The 20,167-nt window shown below is 47.3% G+C and overlaps 1 protein-coding gene across 1 annotated transcript; it reads left to right on the top strand.

Annotated features, from left to right (window-relative positions):
* Positions 1-695: 695 nt before the first annotated feature.
* Positions 696-19,048, top strand: LOC307236977 (myosin-16-like; the record flags this gene model as incomplete). The annotated part of the gene is made up of 43 exons (XM_080009572.1): positions 696-896; positions 1,088-1,231; positions 1,603-1,759; positions 2,367-2,394; positions 2,590-2,686; positions 2,858-2,950; positions 3,261-3,324; positions 3,563-3,661; positions 4,073-4,176; positions 4,461-4,599; positions 4,912-5,013; positions 5,105-5,271; positions 5,384-5,554; positions 6,293-6,469; positions 6,963-7,148; positions 7,383-7,470; positions 7,992-8,109; positions 9,242-9,362; positions 9,661-9,797; positions 9,892-9,973; positions 10,075-10,248; positions 11,082-11,162; positions 11,448-11,594; positions 11,729-11,833; positions 11,922-12,008; positions 12,135-12,280; positions 12,430-12,520; positions 12,644-12,700; positions 12,825-12,911; positions 13,299-13,544; positions 13,709-13,826; positions 14,143-14,270; positions 14,417-14,613; positions 14,794-14,926; positions 15,251-15,467; positions 16,564-16,700; positions 16,821-16,924; positions 17,011-17,203; positions 17,305-17,508; positions 17,784-17,909; positions 18,102-18,272; positions 18,404-18,604; positions 18,851-19,048. The coding sequence occupies 43 exons, from the start codon at positions 696-698 to the stop codon at positions 19,046-19,048; spliced, it is 5,823 nt and encodes a 1,940-aa protein (XP_079865698.1).
* Between the last annotated feature and the right edge of the window lie 1,119 nt (positions 19,049-20,167).

Here is a 20,167-nt window from a genome sequence, read left to right as displayed (position 1 = left end):
GGGTCGAGGAAAAAAGACAGGGCCTCTGCGATGGCTTTCAAGGGAAAACCCTAAATGGTTAAGAGTCGGAGTGAAGAATCCTCAATTCCCGGGGCCGTCAAATGTTTTGACCAGACGGATCAGAGGGATGAGACCTCAGGGCAATGGCCCGTTTTAGAGTTGTGACCATATGAGGAAGGAGGATGACCCGTATATAACGGCCCAGTCAATACGCCGACACACCGCGACACACACCTTGTCCTCCAGAACGTACCTCCATCTATCTCCTGCAAGGGTGAGTTGTCTGTCTTATTCTCGTTAAACTTTGTCTGACGTGTCATTTATCTTGTCTGTCATTGAGTTCATCTGGACGGTTGTTGGACATTCTCAACTTTACGTTCTCATGTAGTTTAGTTGCACTAAGTGTACAACTAGTACAGAGTAAAGTAAAGATCACCCTCTGGACAGCATATGTACCAGATATTCCTTAAACTCAAACCTGCACCAAGATGCACCTTCAACATTGTCCTAAGATGTAGCTGGAACCCATTCTCGATGTTTACCATATGATCCGGAAAATTGAAGTTTCAAAGCATCGTGTCTTAACGTCCCCCTTTTTCTGTGCTGCCCAGCCCTTCCCCACAGCAGTCAGAGGGTGAGCGAGTGGATCTGCTGGTCAATCACTTGGGTGTGCACCGTTCAGTGTAGCAGCAGCCATGCCGTATAAAGGGGAGTGCGGCAACGATGTGGACCCCATGCCCTTCCTCACCCCGCCCGAGCAGGAGCGCATGGACGCCATAAACAAGCCTTACGACATCAAGCGCTCCTGCTGGGTCAAGGACGAGAAGGAGGCTTTCATCGCCGGGGAGATTCAGTCGGAGGACGGGGACAAAGTCACCGTCAAGACCAGCAAGACCGTAAGAGTCGCACCAATGATCCGTCCTTTTGTGAGCACGTTTGGGTTGTCATTGAGGGAATCGTAGAAGCACGTTTGAAACTGTTATTCTGAAGATGCCGAGGACGAAAAAATCTCAGTGGCTATAACAATGGTGAAAGTGGCAGCGGTGGTGGAGGTGATGAATGACGTGGCCCGTGCCCTTGTCTTCAGACGGCGACCGTGAAGAGGGACGACATCCAGCAGATGAACCCTCCTAAGTTCTACCAGGCCAGCGACATGGCCAACCTCACCTTCCTCAACGAGGCCAGCGTCATGGACAACCTGCGCAGCCGCTACGTATACATGAGGATCTATGTAAGATCTTCGACCCCACACCGCACACATCGCACGCGCGTCGGTATTTCCATCATTCAGGGGGTTGATGGGGGCGTTGCGTGACCTATAGTCCCCGGCTTTGACTTGAGCTCGCTGAGTCTCTCCGGGCGCTCTGAGTTCCTTATTTGCTTCATTCCCTCTTTGCATGTTCTCCACACGGGTTCCCTCCGGGCGTTTTCCGGCTTCCTCCCGCCCTAAAATACATGCCTGTCAGGTTCCCGATACCCTTGACCAAGGCATTGGCTCTGCAGCTGGAGTTGCTCCTTAATAGTTATGATTTGTAAAATGCAGAGGACACATTTGCACACGGAATCAACACGTGGTTCTTCTTCTTCTCCCTATTCTTTCAGACCTACTCGGGCCTCTTCTGTGTGGCGATCAACCCGTACAAGTGGTTACCCATTTATGGCGCCAAGGTGGCCCAGATATACAAGGGGAAGAAACGCAACGAAGTTCCTCCTCACCTCTTCTCCGTCTCCGACAACGCCTACCACGACATGATGATGGGTAGGGGTGGGGGGCCGTGTCGCGGGAGGGCGTAGTGTAGAGAAGGTCGAGTTTGGTAAGAAGAAGGAACAAAAAAAACGGACAAATAAAGGGTTTAAGACTTTGGAGCATGAACTGGCTTGCAATAGAGGAGGTTCTAGAGTGCGGCATTTGCATTTGCAAGGAATATCTGGTGTCTGACTTGTGGCTAAGCTCTGTTGCTTCTGTCTGGTGAGTGGGACTTGTTCAAGGACCAGAAAATACTTTGACGTCATTATGTGGTACCAGGGGAGGGTTTTCCACCTGCCTGTGAGTTCATACCGCTGACAGGACTGCTGCTGGGCGGGGAAAGAAAATGTCAACAGTCCTGTGATCTCCTCGGGGGAAAACAACACAATTATCCTTATGTTTCGCTAATGACCTCTCCTCCTCTCCTCTCCTCTCTTCTCCTCTCATCTCCTCTCCTCTCCTCTCCTCTCCTCTCCTCTCCTCTCCTCTCCTCTCCTCTCTCCTCCCCTCCCCTCTCTTCTCCTCCCTCCTCTCCTCTCCTCGCCTCTCCTCTCCTCGCCTCTCCTCTCCCTTGCTTTCCTCCTCTCCTCTCCTCTCCTCTCTCCTCTCATCAACACAGAGCATGAGAACCAGTCAATGCTGATCACGTAAGGACTACACTCTTTAAATTTCTATTAATACAAGATTTGTCTGTTCCTCAAAGGGTCCCCGATAAACAATGTTATTTATGTCTATATGTATACAGTATATATATATATATACACACGAAAAACCAGCATTCCTAAACCCATCATTATTATATATAAACATATATTATTTTGCCCACCGTGTGTCTCCTCCAGTGGAGAATCTGGTGCTGGTAAGACTGAGAACACCAAGAAGGTCATCCAATACTTTGCCAACGTCGGTGCAGCCGGCATCAAAGCCTCCGACGCCAAGGTAACACTTTTGAATGTATGTGTGTCACTGCATTCAAATGAATTATTTTTGTCCTGAAACAGTGGCCAGAAGATTAAGACCACATCTTCTTGTTTTTTTTATTATTATTATTTTTTAAATATATTTTCTTGTGTCTTTAATTCCGTTCTGCTCTGTTCTATTCCATCCCAGGGCTCCCTGGAGGACCAGATTATCCAGGCCAACCCAGTGCTTGAGGCATTTGGTAACGCCAAGACAACCAGGAACAACAACTCCTCACGATTCGTAAGCACACACACACACACACACCCACACACACACACACACACACACACACACACACACACACAGACACACACACACACACACACACACACACACACACACACACACACACACACACACACACACACACACACACACACACACACACAGGCAGTAGTCAATTAATAAAATCTTGAATCCTCAAATACCAGACAAAGTATGACCTTGTCAAATTAAACGGAAAGGCTAAGATTCTGTCACTTATTAGAACTGAACCTCTGAGAGAGATTGTTTATGCGCATATCTGCGTGTCTGCCTGTCTGCATTTCAGGGAAAGTTTATCCGCATCCACTTTGGTCCGACAGCTAAGCTGGCTGGTGCCGACATTGAAAGCTGTGAGTGGGATTTTTGGGATTTATCCTTTTATGAGTTTGTATCTGAGCTCATCAGTCACGGCACATTCCCCTAAAATTTAATGGCTCAGTTGATAAGCCCTGAAAAATAAAGAGAATTTGAAGTGTGTCTAAGTCGGAGAGTGTTTGCGAGACACCTTATGGTGTTTGTCTTCTTCTGTGTGTGCGTGTGCGTGTGCGTGTGTGTGTGCACGCCCGGGCGGGCGGGTGTTTTCGTCAGATCTCCTGGAGAAGTCGAGAGTGATTTCCCAGCAGCCGGCTGAGAGAGGATATCACATCTTCTACCAACTCCTGTCTGGAAAGAGGCCAGAGTTCATAGGTGAGACAGAGGTGGGCGCGGGGCGGAAGCTGCCAGTAAATATCGAAGACGCAGTTGTTTAAACACAAATTAAGGATGATCTTCACCCAAGATCGGAGAGGCCCCGGTGCTCGCGATAAATATTCCATCTCTGCTCCCTCCGGCCTTCTTGCACAAGGCAAAGAGAGGGAGGTTTAATTCACGGTAATTATCAATAATAACATACATAGTAACATCTCCAATGATAACAGCAGGTGCCCTAAAAGTACCTGAAACAGAAACACACATACTGTGTGCTGTATAAACCTGGTCTTTTTACGTGGGAAGAAATGGACAAAGAAGGCCATAAATAACCATTTTTTGCCATGGCACATGTCGTTTTTCATCTCTTATAGTATGGAACATTCTTTATTTGTCCCATGCGTTCTCCAGAGGCCCTGCTGCTGAGCCCAGACCCTAAGCAGTACACCTGGGTGTGTCAGGGCGTCACCGTGGTGGAAAACATGGACGATGGAGAGGAGCTCATGCTCACTGATGTGAGATGACTTATTTTCTTATGTTGGTCTTGGTATTTGTTTTGTTTCAGTTCTCGTTGATTCAGCGTTGCATTAACGTTTCAATAATTAACGATGTTTGGATGCATAATGGTTTGTCCACCACCTGCCTCTGTACATTTTCGCCACTAGGTGGCGACATTTTCTCTCTTAGTTTTACGTTTGACCTGACGCTTTAACTGAATTTCCCTTCTCTTGCTTTCTTCCTTATTTCCCTATATATATATATGTGTGCGTGTGCATGTGTGTGTGTGTGCACTCCGCAGGAAGCCTTTGATGTGCTCGGCTTCACTCCCGAGGAGAAGATGAGCGTGTACAAGTTGACTGGAGGCATAATGCACTTCGGAAATATGAGGTTCAAACAGAAACCAAGGGAAGAGCAGGCTGACGTGGATTCCACCGAGGGTACAGGATGAGGACCTAACTTTACCCTGTACTTCTCTCCCCCTCTCTCTCTTCCCCTTTCGCTGTCGTCCATGATTTTTGACATTCATCTACTTACAACAGCCGTGATATACACATACACACACAGCCAAACCCACACATGCACACACACGCACGCACGCACGCACGCACACACACACACACACACACACACACACACACACACACACACACACACACACACACACACACACACACACACACACACACACACACACACACACACACACAAACCTAACCTTTCCCCCCTTTCCTTGATTATCCACCCACCAGTGGCTGACAAAGTCGCCCATCTCATGGCCATCAATTCTGGGGAGCTGCAGAAAGGTATCACCCGGCCCCGGGTCAAAGTCGGCAATGAGTTTGTGACCAAAGGTATTCCCTCACAGGACTCACAATGAAACGTTTTCCATAGAATCCCGGCAGATTTCTTGATCTAGTGGTTTGGACCTTCAAACTTTAAAAGGTCAGAACCAGGACCAGTGCGTGTACTCCATCGGCGCTCTGGCCAAGGCCGTCTACGACCGCATGTTCAAGTGGATGGTCACTCACATCAACAGGACCCTGGACACCAAGATGCAGCGGCAGTTCTTCATCGGAGTACTGGACATCGCTGGCTTTGAGATCTTCGAGGTAGGATCCAGGTGGCTAGATTTCACATTGAAATGTTTGAGACCTTCACCTCCATCATCATTCCCCTCCTCTTGCTCTCTTTCTCTCTCGCTGCCCCTTGGCCCGGCCTCAGTTCAACAGCTTCGAGCAGCTGTGCATCAATTTCACCAATGAGAAGCTGCAGCAGTTCTTCAACCACCACATGTTTGTGCTGGAGCAAGAAGAGTACAAGAAGGAAGGCATCGATTGGGTCTTCATCGACTTCGGCCTCGACCTGCAGGCCTGCATCGAGCTTCTGGAGAAGGTAACACGCACACACACACGCACGCACGCACGCACGCACGCACGCACGCACGCACGCACGCACGCACGCAAGCACACACAGAACTATATTTTTGCCTACCCTCAGGGCCGTTTCTTGCTATATGCAGACTATGTGGCCCCTGAAGCCACCAGGCCACCAAGCTGCCATTTTAGCCTTTTTAAAACAAAATTAAAATTAAAATGACCAGTCTCTCTTGGTAGTCAAGTGCTATCTTATTCTGTGAAATGGCATAATTTATTTTATGTTCATTCTGTGTAATGGCCTAATTTATTTTATTTTGTGTTTTTTTTTTATATAAACAAGCATATTTTTATGTTCAGAATTTATCAGTTGCAATGTTTGCCGAATTAATTTTTTTTTGACAAATTTGTTCCTATTTAAAAAAACGTTTGAAGGAAAATGCATCGTCCGTCTCATTCATGTGCATTTGGATGTTATAATCCAGATTCAGTAGATCTGCTGCAGGGGTCAACTTGGGAATTTGAATTTGAGAGAAAAAAGATGTTAAAAAGTTTTTTTCACGGATCTAGCCTCTTTTCCTCCAAAAGTGCACCAGATTGATGCATTTAAATGCATGCCTCCTTAGAGGGTTCGGAATCCCCCCCACCATAGTGTCACAAAATAGGGGCCCCAAAAAAGCTGGAAACGGCCCTGCCTACCCTCTCTCTCTCTCCGTCTCACTTCCTCCCTTCCCTCGCTGCGTCTCTCCCCTACCAGCCCATGGGGATCTTTTCCATCCTGGAGGAGCAGTGTGTGTTTCCCAAGGCGACAGACGCTACCTTCAAGGCAGCCCTGTATGACAACCACCTGGGCAAGACCCCCAACTTCCTTAAGCCGAAGGGGGGGAAGAAGGGGGTGGAGCCGCACTTTGAGCTGGTGCACTACGCCGGCACTGTAAGTACTGCCCTGTTTCAAGCTTATAGAGGGCATTAGTGTGGGTGACGGTCCCAGGAGCATATACTGTATAACTACAGGCATGGAGGATTAAAATGAAGCCTTATTTTCAATATGTATGTTTTTTCTGATATTTCAGGGCTGGGCTATATATAAACAGTATGTCTGCATTTCTTCAGACAAAGCTTAATGAAATTAGAATTTCAATTCATGAACGTATGAATGTAAATAGGTGTGTGAACACAGGTCTTTCACATTCAAGGTGTGTCATTAATTGACATAAATTTACCTCACAGCCCCCACAACCTATACACCCAATATATTTTGGATACATCATTTCATCACTCCATCACCCGCTAATATAAATGCAGGATTTCTGCCCTTTCAGATACCTCTTTCTAATACATCTGGGGATGACTATTCATAATCTCCACGCTTTTAATGACGGCGTGGGTTGGACTCCATTTAAACATTTTGTTGTGCACTGTGTAAGGTGGGCTATAACATCGGCGGCTGGCTGGAGAAGAACAAGGACCCCCTGAACGAGACGGTGGTGGGTCTGTTCCAGAAGTCCTCCATGTCCCTGCTGGCGCTGCTCTTCAAAGAGGAGGAGGCCATCGCCGGCACCAAGAAGCAGAAAAAGGGCTCCTCCTTCCAGACCGTCTCCAACTTCTACAGGGTTTGTGTCTCACACGCACACACACATACACACACACACACACACACACACACACACACACACACACACACACACACACGCACACACACACACACGCACACACACACACACACACACACACACACACACACACACACACACACACACACACACACACACACACACACACACACACACACACAGAGCTGCATGGTGTTGCTTTTTTAAACCCTCTGTGCATTCTCCCCAAAACAGGAGCAGCTGAACAAGCTGATGAGCACGCTCAGAAGCACGGCTCCTCATTTTGTCCGCTGTATCGTACCGAATGAGTTCAAGCAGTCAGGTCAGCGTCCCTCCCATCTGTCTGCTGGCACTCATCACATTTCAAAGCAACCCCTAAAATTACAATGTTTATTTGTTAATCAAATGTATTTTCATTCAGGCGATGAGAGGCTTGTACAATATCAATAAGGCCACGAGAAGAATGATAAATGAACTGAGCCTGTAAACCACAATATGGTTTCATATTATGAACTTTACTTCCCCTTTTTGGTGAAGTAAACTTCATTTGAAATTGTTTAACAATTTTGCTCACTAGTTTTTTGTTTCCTAGGAAATGCATATATATTTATAATTCTACTTAAGTAATGGATATACTATTACAAGTACTTAGAAATTGGTCTGTACATGCAGATACATATTTGCAGTCTGTGTAGTCAGTCTTTCTTTGTGCTGTATCTTCAAACTCTCATTTCTCCCCAGTATAATTCATTATTTCATGTTGCATGTGTCTCTCATACCTCTCGGGCGTGTGCATGTCTGACTATCGTCTTCCTCTCCCGCTCTGACTCTTATTTTGTGCAGGTGTGACGGACAACCACCTGATCCTGCACCAGCTCGCCTGCAACGGAGTGTTGGAGGGGATCCGCATCTGCAGGAAGGGCTTCCCTAACAGACTACAATACCCAGAATTCAAACAGAGGTCTGGTTTGCCTCTAACTAATCTATGTTGTTGTCATTTTTAACTGCATAGGAAAGAGAAGTTCTATATACTCCCACCAAAAGATGCCAGAATCCAGTTCGGAGAATCACAGTCTGTTCACCTTAACCTCCTCTGGCTTATTCATTCGTCCATTCCCTCTGAGCTGAGCCAGTCCTTTCTGAATGACCCGCCCCCATGACTCCCATATCCACACCCACACCAGGCCAGTCCCAGACCTGGGGAGCCATGGCGATGGATGGATGGAAACGTGCGGAGGAGGTGGAGGTGGTCCACAGTGTGCGATAATTCCTCCAACTCATTACTTCTAACCTGGAGCCCCGCAGAGAGCCCTTTGTTCTGCTCGTGTCTCATTCACGGGGGATCCATCGCAGGGCATTTCCGCCCACTCAAAAGTACTGCACACTGCACCCGGTAGAAATGGGAATATATGGGTTCTAAACACCTCTGTTTGGATTTAGTTCCGAGCAATTCTTACATGCACAAAACATCCAATCTCTTGAACAAATGTCATGGGTGATCAGGGTTGGTTTTGGTGAATTTAACATTGAGACGCTCCACCCTTTCGCTTACAACTCTCCTCTCTCCCGGTACAGGTACAGGTCACATGACCGATGGAAACAAATCTATCAGGGCTTTGTTTTAACTGATCTAATCCAATATTTTGGATTACAGATTCAAATTAGATTAAAAAAAATGCAGTCTCTCGTTAGCATTTTTGACAGAATCGTTATTTCTCCAGTCAAAATGTATAGTGTAACAGTGTAATAGACTCTAATAATGTTACTATTACTATTACTATTACTATTACTATTACTATTTCTATTATTAATGATAATATAAATATAACAATAACTTTTTTTTTGGTTCTTTACTTATCCAAATTAGATTTGTTTTTATGATGATTTGTTGGTAAAGTTTCCTGATTTATTTATCTACAAACAACTCCAGTCATGCTTTGCGAGGTGGCTACAGAGCAGTAACCATCACCCCAACTCCCTCTCTATATTCGTACAAACGCCCTTTGAATATTAGATGATTAACCGCATACTATCTTACCCTGATTCGTGATGTCGCCCCCCATCCCGTCTCTGTTCCCCCCGCTGTGTGCCAGGTACTACATCCTCAATCCTAACGTGGTCCCCAAGGGATTCGTGGACAACAAGAAGGCCTCCGAGCTCATCCTGAAATCCATCAACCTGGACGACAGCGAGTACCGCATCGGACACACCAAGGTGCCTCACTGGTCTAACTCCCCATAACTCGCTCTTTTCCCCTTTCCTCTTCGACCATTTTTATCCTGATATTATTTTCTAATGCTTGAATTGTGTCTCAAAGAGTTCATTTGGGGAGCGAAACTGCTGTATTGCTTATGGTGTAAAATCCACTGAGTTGGAATACCAGTTAAACTATCTCAATCTACCGCTCACAAGTAACCATTCCCATCCCTTTCCTTTTCTCTTTCTTCATCTCTATCTTCCTCTTCCTCTCCTTCCCTCCAACCCGCCGCCCGTCGTCCGCTCCTCCACCCAGGTGTTCTTTCGAGCCGGCGTCCTGGCCAAGCTGGAGGACATGCGCGACGAGCGTCTGGCCAAGATCATGACCATGCTGCAGGGCCGCCTGCGAGGGAACCTGATGCGGATCGAGTTCAAGAACATGCTGGAAAAACGGTCAGTGCGTGTCCGTTCGATAATATCAAGCAGATAATATTCAGCATGCGTGTATCATGAACAGTTGTGATTTTTTACGCTGCCCGGCATGCAGAATCGCATTAATGGCCATCCAGCGCAACGTGAGGAAGTTCCTTCAGCTACGCTACTGGGGCTGGTGGAAACTCTACACCAAGGTACGCTGGTCCTCTGGCTTCACATTATATTGTTCTTCCACTTCTTTCTTCTTCTATGTCTTTGTCCTTAATGTGGAAAAAACAAACCTCTCCCCCTCCAGCTGAAGCCCCTGCTGATGGTGGCACGGCAGGAGGACGCCTTCAAGGCCAAGGAGGAGGAGCTGCGGGCGGCGGTGAAGAAGGTCACCGAGATGGAGGCCAAGATCAAAGATCTGGAGACCAAGATGGTCACTCTGTCGCAGGAGAAGAACGACCTCTTCCTGGCGCTGGCTGCGGTACGCGCGCACACACACACACACACACACACACACACACACACACACACACACACACACACACACACACACACACACACACACACACACACACACACAGTGCAGTGGTATTAGGGGATCAAGGGGTAATGGACTACTCTGGAGCTAATGAGCAATTCAATTTACCTTACACTCGAAACTACTCAATTAATCATCCAGGTCTGTGAAGTGATGATTCTCCGTACTCGATGTCTCTTCTTCCCCGGAGCGCGCACGCACGCGCGCACACACACACACACACACACACACACACACACACACACACACACACACACACACACACACACACACACACAAAATAATATTAACTTCTACACTTGAGAAGGTAATAGGAGTAAGTCATTTCTTTTTTTAAATATATATTCATTTTCTTAAAGCCGCCATTGACTGAACAAGCAGGTTTTATTTAAATGTTTTGATTATGGGTATAGGTGGGGTTTTTAGAAAGAACCATACCATTTTATTCAGTTGATGATGGAAATGTCACAAAGCAGAGACCTTTATTTTGTTTTTACCCTCATAGAATAGGGTGGCTTTGTGGAAAGGGTTTGTTAGTTATGTTTAATTTATCTATTTATTTATCTACAGTTGGAGCCTGTGCACTGTGGTTTTGCTGTCGACTATGTTAATTTAGTAGTGGATTTACTAAAACCTGCTAAATCATCCTAAATCAACAGAATACTTTGAATTAAGAAAGGTTTAAGTCTTTCATATTTAAAAACGACAGACATTTTGACATTATGTTAAAATGTGAGCTAAAACCCTCTAAAACCCACTGCTTCTCACCTGTACAGGAGCAGGACATGCTGGGAGACGCAGAGGAACGCTGCACTCAGATAATGCGGCAGAAAGGACAGCTGGATGAGGCCGTGCAGGTAAAATCATTCAAAGTCGGACTGCATTTTTTATTCAATTCATTTTTGATTCTCAACCTGACAATTCCTCACGGGAGTGGAGAAAAATTGGAGTGGAGTGGCAAGTGTGTATCCTACGGTAAATGTAATGTATTTCACCTATGACAGTCTGGGTTTGAGAGCTTTGATTATCTTTCATATTCTAAAAAGGCAGATGTTGAAGTCTCTTCTCTCTCACTTCGACACAAGTTAACAAAGCTCTGACTTTGCTGTAACCATCCACTGTAATGTGTCCCTGGCGTGCAGGACCTGCGGGAGCGCTTGGAGGAGGAGGAGGGCAACGCCGCCTCACTCCACGCCCAGCGGCGGCAGCTGGAGGGCGACCTCACTGAGCTGAAGAGAGACCTGGAGGCCCTGGAGTCCACCCTGGCCAAGACCGAGAAGGAGAAACAGGTAGAGCGGGAGAGGGCCAGAAGGAGGATGGAGAGAGGAGGAAAAACGAGCGTGATGAGATTGTTTGGATGGATGGAGACCGGTCCTGTAGAACTTGTATTCAAGCGCTCGACGTGCTGGACTGGTGTGTTTAGATCCTGGACTCCAAGGTGCGGACTCTGACCGGGGACCTGGGCCAGCGGGACGACCACGTCGCCAAGCTGCAGAAGGAGAAGAGAGCTCTCGAGGAACTGCAACAGGTAGACGAAGCCACATGTGCAATCAGTTATCTGACTTCACACGGCACATTATTAAATAGGTTCTGTACTTTTTTGCAAATTTCACCAGAAAACTCTTGAGGATCTCCAAACAGAGGAGGACAAAGTCAACCATCTGACCAAGACCAACAGCAAGCTCAACGCCCAAATGAATGAGGTGTGTCATTCACAGTATGCCGTAAAATTCAACTGATACTTGATTTGAGTATTGAACTTGTATGTGTCTGTATATGTGTTCACAACCACATTCATTTAAATGCATATATAATGTGGTTGGGCGTAGCTGGAGGACAACTGGGAGCAGGAGAAGAGGATCAGAGCGGAGGTGGAGAAGGCGAGGAGGAAGGCAGAGGGAGACCTGAAGATCACCATCGAGAGCCTCAACGAGATGGAGAACGGCAAGCTGGACCTGGAGGACGTCATCAAGAAGTGAGGGCAAATGCACGTGCACGGACGCGGGGACCCTCGGCTGCCCTCTCCCTCTGACTCTAACTCTCTCTCTCTGTCTCTCTCTCTCTCTCTCTCTCTCTCTCTTACACCAACGCTGTGTTTCCTCTGCTGTGTGTGTGCTCCTCCAGGAGAGACTTTGAGATCAACAACATGAACGCTAAGCTGGAGGACGAGCAGTCTCTCAGCTCCATGCTCAGCCGCAAGCTCAAAGAGCACCAGGTAAACCCTAGACTTGACTGGACGCTGAAGGGCGAGAGGTTTTAATTTCAGAGTTAGTAAGAGTTAGTAGAATAGTGTATAGAAAAGAACAACTTCAAACAAATATGGGGTTGTTCTCTGCAGGGCCGCATTGAGGAGCTGGAGGAGGAGATTGAGGCGGAACGCGCGATGAGAGCCAAGGTGCTCGACAATCCAGTACTAATTCACAGCATGAATCACATCCACCGGCGAATGGGATTGGTAAAATATAAATAATCGACTCCCCTAATTGATCATTTTTGCCCCCGTCCCCGTTGGCATACAGGTGGAGAAACAGAGGGTGGAGCTGTCACGGGATCTGGAGGACCTCAGTGATAGGCTGGAGGAAGCGGGAGGAGCCACTGTGGCCCAGGTGATCCGATCGATCAGTCAATCGTTGAATCCACCGGTCAACCAACCACCCAATCAAATAATCGATCAATTGAGGGTTAATTGGCGGTTGGTTGTTGTTGGAAATGATCAACCAACCGACCAATCAATCAATCAATCAATCAATCAATCAATCAATCAATCAGCCACTCAGCAACCAACTGACCGACCTATTGATCAACCAACCAACCAATCAATTAATTATTACATTTAACATTCATAGATACAGTATATAATAACTATAACACAGACAAGTAGAGGATTAGAAACGGGATGGGAATTGGCCCAGAGGAAACAACTCAGATTAGAGTAAACAACTGATGAGCCTCACGAAAACCCTAATGACCTCTGACTTTTTTTCCGGGCGCAGATCGAGCAGAACAGGAAGCGAGAGAGTGACCTGCTGAAGCTGCGGCGGGAGCTGGAGGAGGGGGCGCTCCAGTCGGAGGCCACGGCGGCGGCCCTGCGCAAGAAGCACTCGGACTCGATGGCGGAGCTGGGCGAGCAGCTGGAGAACCTGAGCCGCCTGAAGGTCAAGCTGGAGAAGGACAAGCAGACCATGCGGGCCGAGATCGAGGACCTCAACGCCACTGTGGAGGTCACGCAGAAGGCCAAGGTAAGAGAGAGATAGGACGGTGTGTGTGTGTGTGTGTGTGTGTGTGTACTTGGTTAGTTTCATGGTTGAGAGTATCTGTAACGGACAATTACAGTGAATAGTAATACATTTAATTGAGCGTGACATTGTGAGCATGTGATTCCTGTGTGTGTGTGTGTGTGTAGATGAACTCCGAGATCCATGTACACAAGCTGGAGGACAACCTGGTGGAGGCAAATGCTCGCCTAGCTGAGATGGAGCGCAATCAGTCTGAGCTCAATGCCCTCAAGATCCGCCTGTCTGGTAGAGAAACAAACACACACACACACACACACACACACACACACACACACACACACACACACACACACACACACACGCACGCACATATTTTTGTACTGGTATAAAAGTGAGTGAATAATAGTAACCCGGTTTGGGGGGACCCATGTTCCTGGTGCACCTCTAAACTAAGAAATAGTCATGTCAGAGACTGGTCCTCACAAGTATAGTAAAACACACACACATTTTGCTCATAAAAGAGCATATAGGATGCAAAGTAGAATATCATTGACTGACTCTGTGTGTGTGTGTGTGTGTGTGTGTGTGTGTGTGTGCACAGCGGAGAACGGGGACCTGATCAGGGACTTGGAGGAGACTCAGAGCAAGCTGACGCAGGTGTCCAGGGTGAAGGCCTCGCTCACCTCACAGAATGACGAGCTCAAGAGGCAGGTGGACGAGGAGGGCAAGGTACGCACGCGCACGTGACACACACGCACACACACACACACACACACACACACACACACACACACACACACACACACACACACACACACATATGACATCTCTCTCTCTCTCTTTCCCTTCTCTCTCTCTCTCCCTCTACCCCTCAGGTCCGCAGTATGGCCAACGTGGCTCTGGCCAACGCCCGCCACGACCTGTCGCTGTTGAAGGAGCAGCTGGACGAGGAGTCGGAGGGCCGCAGCGAGCTGCAGCGCCTGGTCTCCAAGCTCAACGCTGACGTCACGTCCTGGAGGACCAAGTATGAGACGGATGCCATCCAGCGCACCGAGGAGCTGGAGGAGACCAAGTGAGTAGCACACCATGTGAAAGGATCAAATAATCAAAACCCCATGACTGACATTGTCTGACAGTGAATTTGTATTTGTACGCTACTCACTTTTAACCTCTATTTGTAGATGCTTACATCCATTTTATTCAAATTTTTCATTTTTTTAACTATCTATCTATCCATCCCTCCCTCCCATAGGAAGAAGTTGGCGGTGCGTCTCCAGGAGGCCGAGGAGGCAGCGGAGGCGGCCCAGGCCCGAGCAGCCAGCCTGGACAAGGCGAAGCAGCGGCTGCAGGGAGAAGTGGAGGACCTAACCATAGACCTGGAGAAGGTGTGTGTCGACACGACCACTGTTCATGAAAAGTATTTGGGAGTTTTAGATAGATAGATGGATTCATTTAATATTTTTAGCTATTTTTAATTAATTCTTTATTTTTTCTGCTATCCAATTGCTTGTTCCAGGGGATCAAGGGAAAAATAGCTCACTCTTGTAATTGTTTGAGTAATCATTTCAATTCCCATATAGGAACAGTTTGGGAGCATTCACACAGAAACACCTTCCTATGTGTGTGTTTGGGCATGAAGAAATTAAGAATTGTAAATAAGCTTTGCTCTTTACCCAACCCACCTCTCTACTGTACCTGTCCTGAACCAGTCCAACGCTGCGGCGGCTGCCCTGGACAAGAAGCAGCGCGTGTTCGACAAACTGGCAGCCGAGTGGAGCCAGAAGAACGAGGAGCTGCAGCTGGAGCTGGACAACAGCCAGAAGGAGAGCCGCTCCTACATGACGGAGCTCTACAAACTCAAGACGGCTCATGAGGAGAGCCTGGACATGCTGGAGACGGTGCGCAAGGACAACAAGACCCTGGCCGGTGAGACCCCCCATAGACCCCAGCACACACCCCGATTGATCCTCAAGGACCGTTGTGAGAGCAGGGATTCTCAACCTTCCAAAAATTATTTTATGTATTTATTGATTGATTGCTTCTTAGGATTATGATGATTATATTATATATTTGTATATTTGTCTATTTTATTATAATAATAATAATAATAATAATAATAATAATAATGCAATACGGAAGCAATACGCTGGGTCCAGGGTAGTAGAAGTTCATTCGTTCCGGCCTGGTGAGGTCTGAGCCACTGCGCATAGGGGCAGTGGCCCCATGCTCAGGGTCACAAATCAAGTGGGGGTCTGGGGGTCCTTGATGCACCAATTTGTGCTTTTTATATATCAATTGAAAAGTCCTCTCTGCTGCTCTCAACATGAATGTCAAGGAAATAAAGAGTCAATAAGAGTAAAGCACAGTTGCATCAATTACATTAACGATCAAAACATCAGATCATAGACACGGGCAAAATGTTTGGTCAAAATAAACTATTTGGTACATTTGGAAGAAACAAGAACCCATTGATAAACTGGAAAATAGCAAATGACCTGGTAGACCACAGAAACTACTATGGTGGATGACTGAACAATACATATCAACTCTGACAGTGATTGGGTTTTTATTTTGTAGAACTTCCTCTGGTGCATGTCAATTGTCCTCAGAAGCCTATATATTTATGATGTTTAATCCAACGTCACTTTGTTTAATCGCTGCACTTTGCTGTACTTTGTTTAATCCAATTGACTACTGGTAATACTTTAACGCAATTTTTTTCAAACATAATAAAGGTTAATAGTAATCAAATATTATATTACCTGTCACTTTATAAATTGGTTAAGTGACCCCACGTGGGGTTTCGATCCCAAAAACATAATCCACTGCAGTAACACGATTCCATTTTATTTATATTCGGTTTCATCAAGATAATGAGAAATAAAACATTTTTTTCACCACATGAAAATACTTGTAGTGCAAGAAGAGGCGAAATCTGCTGCTCTCCAGAACATTTCCATCCATGCTACAGCATGGTTCGTCGCCATTGCCTTTTATTTGACAACGCCCCCTCTTCTCCCAGAGGAGATCAGGGAATTGGTCGACCAGCTCGGGGAAGGCGGCCGCAGCGTCCACGAGCTGCAGAAGGCCAAGAAGAAACTGGAGGTGGAGAAGGAGGAGCTCCAGATGGCGCTGGAGGAAACCGAGGCCTCGCTGGAGGTACCGTTTGAAACATCGGACCCAACCCTGACCCAAACCAGGAGGGTCTAGAAAGACTTTTTTTTCTTTTTCTAGTTTTTCCACAATGTCTCTATTTGTATGCGTGTGTTTGATGTTAAGGTGGAGGAAGGGAAGCTGGTGCGGGTGCAGCTGGAGATGGCGCAGGTCAAGGCCGACATCGACCGAAGGATCCATGAGAAGGAGGAGGAGTTTGAGGTCACCAGGTCAGTAAAGTTATGAAAAACGCACAATAACTCTTTGGGGATAGAAACACCATACACACTTGCCTCAAATTTGCACTGATTAATAGGAAGAACCACGCCCGCGCCGTGGAGTCGCTGCAGGCCAGCCTGGAGGCGGAGGCCAAAGGCCGCGCCGAGGCCCTGCGGATGAAGAAGAAGATGGAGGGCGACCTGAACGAGATGGAGGTCCAGCTGGAGCACGCCAACCGCAACAACGCCGAGCTGGTGAAGACGCTCAAGAAGCTGCAGCAGCAGATCAAAGTACGGATTCAGGATAGAAAAACAAAACACACGGGAGAACGACCGACGGGGCTCGGAGGGTGTGTGGTATTTGATTTTCCCATCCACCCTCCGCCCCCCAGGACCTGCAGGTGCAGATGGATGAGGACTGCCGCCAGCACGAGGAGCTCAGGGAGCAGTACAGCCTGCAGGACCGCCGCCTGGGCCTCCTGCTGGGTGAGCTGGAGGAGCTGCGCGGGGGTCTGGAGGCCTCGGAGAGGGCCCGCAAGCTCATCGAGCAGGAGCTGGTGGACACCACTGAGAGGCTCCACGAGTTCAGCATACAGGTTGCAACACACACAAATGCACACACACACATGCACGCGCACACACGGATAGAAATGTACAACTTGGGATGGAAGGGTGTATGCTATCGGTTCCTATTCATTTCAAGTCATTTACTATCAATTTTTTCTATTTTCTTTTGACTTCTAGCATTACTTATATAAGTCAAAAATGCTGATAATAAAATAATAGTAATATTAGTAATATTTTCCAGGACCTGTACTAGCCTGATATCGGGCCGATATCTGATAGATATTCCACCCTCTCTTCCTATCAGAACCAGAGTCTGGCCATCATGAAGAGGAAGCTGGAAGCAGATCTCGTCCGGCTGTCCAGCGAGAACGAGGAGCTGATCTCCGAATTCCGCGCCGCTGACGAGCGAGCCAAGAAGGCTGTGACGGACGTGAGTATGACCCGCCAAAATCAAACCACCGCGCACCGCATGGATCTTTAAACGACGTTTGATATTAATCAGAATATGTGTTGATTCAAACCCCCATGTTAAAGACTCCCAACTGTAGTTTACTCCACTGCACTTCTTGTACCACCTTTCGACTTTGGGACACACTTGGCGTTATTTAAAATCTGTCCCCAGGCCACTCGTCTGTGCGAGGAGCTGCGCCAGGAGCAGGAGAGGAGCGCCCATCTGGAGAAGGTGAAGAGGAACCAGGAGCAGAACCTCCGCGACCTCACCCTGAAGCTGGAGGAGGCCGAGCAGCTGGCCCTGAAGGCCAGCAAGCGCGTCATGCAGAAACTGGAGACCAGGGTGAGCATTTTAGCTCGAGTTACTCACCTTAAATGTCCTGACCTGCCAGGTCGCAACCGATCAGGTTGTGATTATAGGGGTCAGTGGACACATGTTAAGGGTGACTTATTGTCTGCCCCCCCACCCCCCAGATTAAGGAGCTGGAGAGCGAGCTGGACCAGGAGCAGAAGCGCCACGTTGAGACGATGAAGACTCTCCGCAAGGGGGAGCGGCGTCTGAAGGAGCTGATCTTCCAGACCGAGGAGGACCACAAGACCAACCAGCGCATGCAGGAGCTGGTGGAGAAGCTCCAAAACAAGCTCAAGTCCTACAAACGGCAGATAGAGGACGCTGTGAGTAGGAGTAGCAGCATTTCGATGTGTACAAATAAAGATCTGAGGAGCGTAAGGAGCCTAGAGTACTAGGCACCTAGAGGCAATTAGGCATTAAGGCAACCAAAACTGGACCATCCAATTTTTTTTGAATCTTTTCCCAGTTTGTTATTTGGCAACAGTGGCTAGGAAGCTGCCGTTAAAAGATATACTGAAAACCATAGAGATCTTCTCACTAAATCGAAAAATCTTTGCATGTGACTTCAGGAGGAGCAAGCCAATAACAGCCTGTCCAAGTACAAGAAGACGGTCCACGACCTGGACGACGCCGAGGAACGCGCCGACATGGCGGAGATGACGCTGAACAAGATGAGGACCAGGAACCGCGCCTCCACCCACAGGGGCTTCACCTCGGTGGAGATCGTCCAGGTCACCAAGCCCACAAAGGGGGGGCAGGAGGACTAGAAGAGGAAGAAGCCTTGCACGCACACACACACACCATAGCAGGTGAGCTGTCAGTCCGCCATCATCAACAAGCCTGGACACATGCTGATATGCGCATCAGAGAATATCACTCAAAACCTGTTTCTTTGTCTCCTCACAGAGTGACACGCACCCGTTCTGCTTTCTGGAAGCCGTTTAACCTAGGGTGGCGACAGGATAACCCCAAACAAAAAGTATTAAAAAGCCCTTCAGATGAAGTCTTAACTCAACACCTGCCCTGATAGAAAGTCTTAAACAAATCTTAAACATCACCCACAGTCTTAAACCTTCTTAGTCTTAGGATTTGCCACAATACGGTGCCTGTAGTTGTATGTTTTAGTTTTAGCCTCATAATCATGTGGTGTATTTGACTGTAAGTCTTTCAGGGTTGTATGAAACCGTGTTGCCCTCTGTATGTCAATGTCTTTGTGTGTTTATGTGTGTGTGTGTTGGGGCCTTGGACACGCATATACACTTCCATGGAGATTTTAAAGGATTTGTATACATGCTGTGTATTAGTTTAGCGTGTGTGTGTGTGTGTGTTCTGTCACCCCGGTTAATGTCTCTACTAGGAGGAGGAGGGGTCAAAGCTGGGTTCTCACGTCAACGATAGAGAGCTCACCCATGTGTGTCACTCTGCAGAGTGTTTCAAGTGTGTGTAGCCTCTTTGCTGCAAAGTCTTAATAAAACCACAAGCAAGTGACGTCGGGTCTCCTGGTCTTGGTCCTGGTGTGAGTGGGGTGGACTTACTGACGAGTGAATTCAACCAAAATCTGGTTGTTAAATCAATAATGTGCCTGAGAACATTACAAAATAGAGGAGAATGCACTTCAAGTCACCTACAAATTGGACCTTGAACACAGCTTTCCTAAATAAATATGAGTGTTCTTACGCTTATTCACAAGTGGTGCTGGGCTCAGGAACAAAAAACGCTGTCAATGGATGTAACACATATTTGAAGAGAATGTTTGAAATGTCCTTCACAGAAACAACAACCAACAATATTATAAATAAAGGAAATGAGAATCTGCATACAAAATGTTCTAATTAGAATATTAGATAATTTCGTAGTGTATATTGTGGATGATTTTCAAGGCTCGT

Source organism: Zeus faber (assembly GCF_960531495.2).
Source record: "Zeus faber genome assembly, chromosome: 11".
Lineage (NCBI taxonomy): Eukaryota > Metazoa > Chordata > Actinopteri > Zeiformes > Zeidae > Zeus > Zeus faber.
Note: the sequence above shows the minus strand (reverse complement) of the source record. Positions and strands in the feature narration are given on the sequence as shown.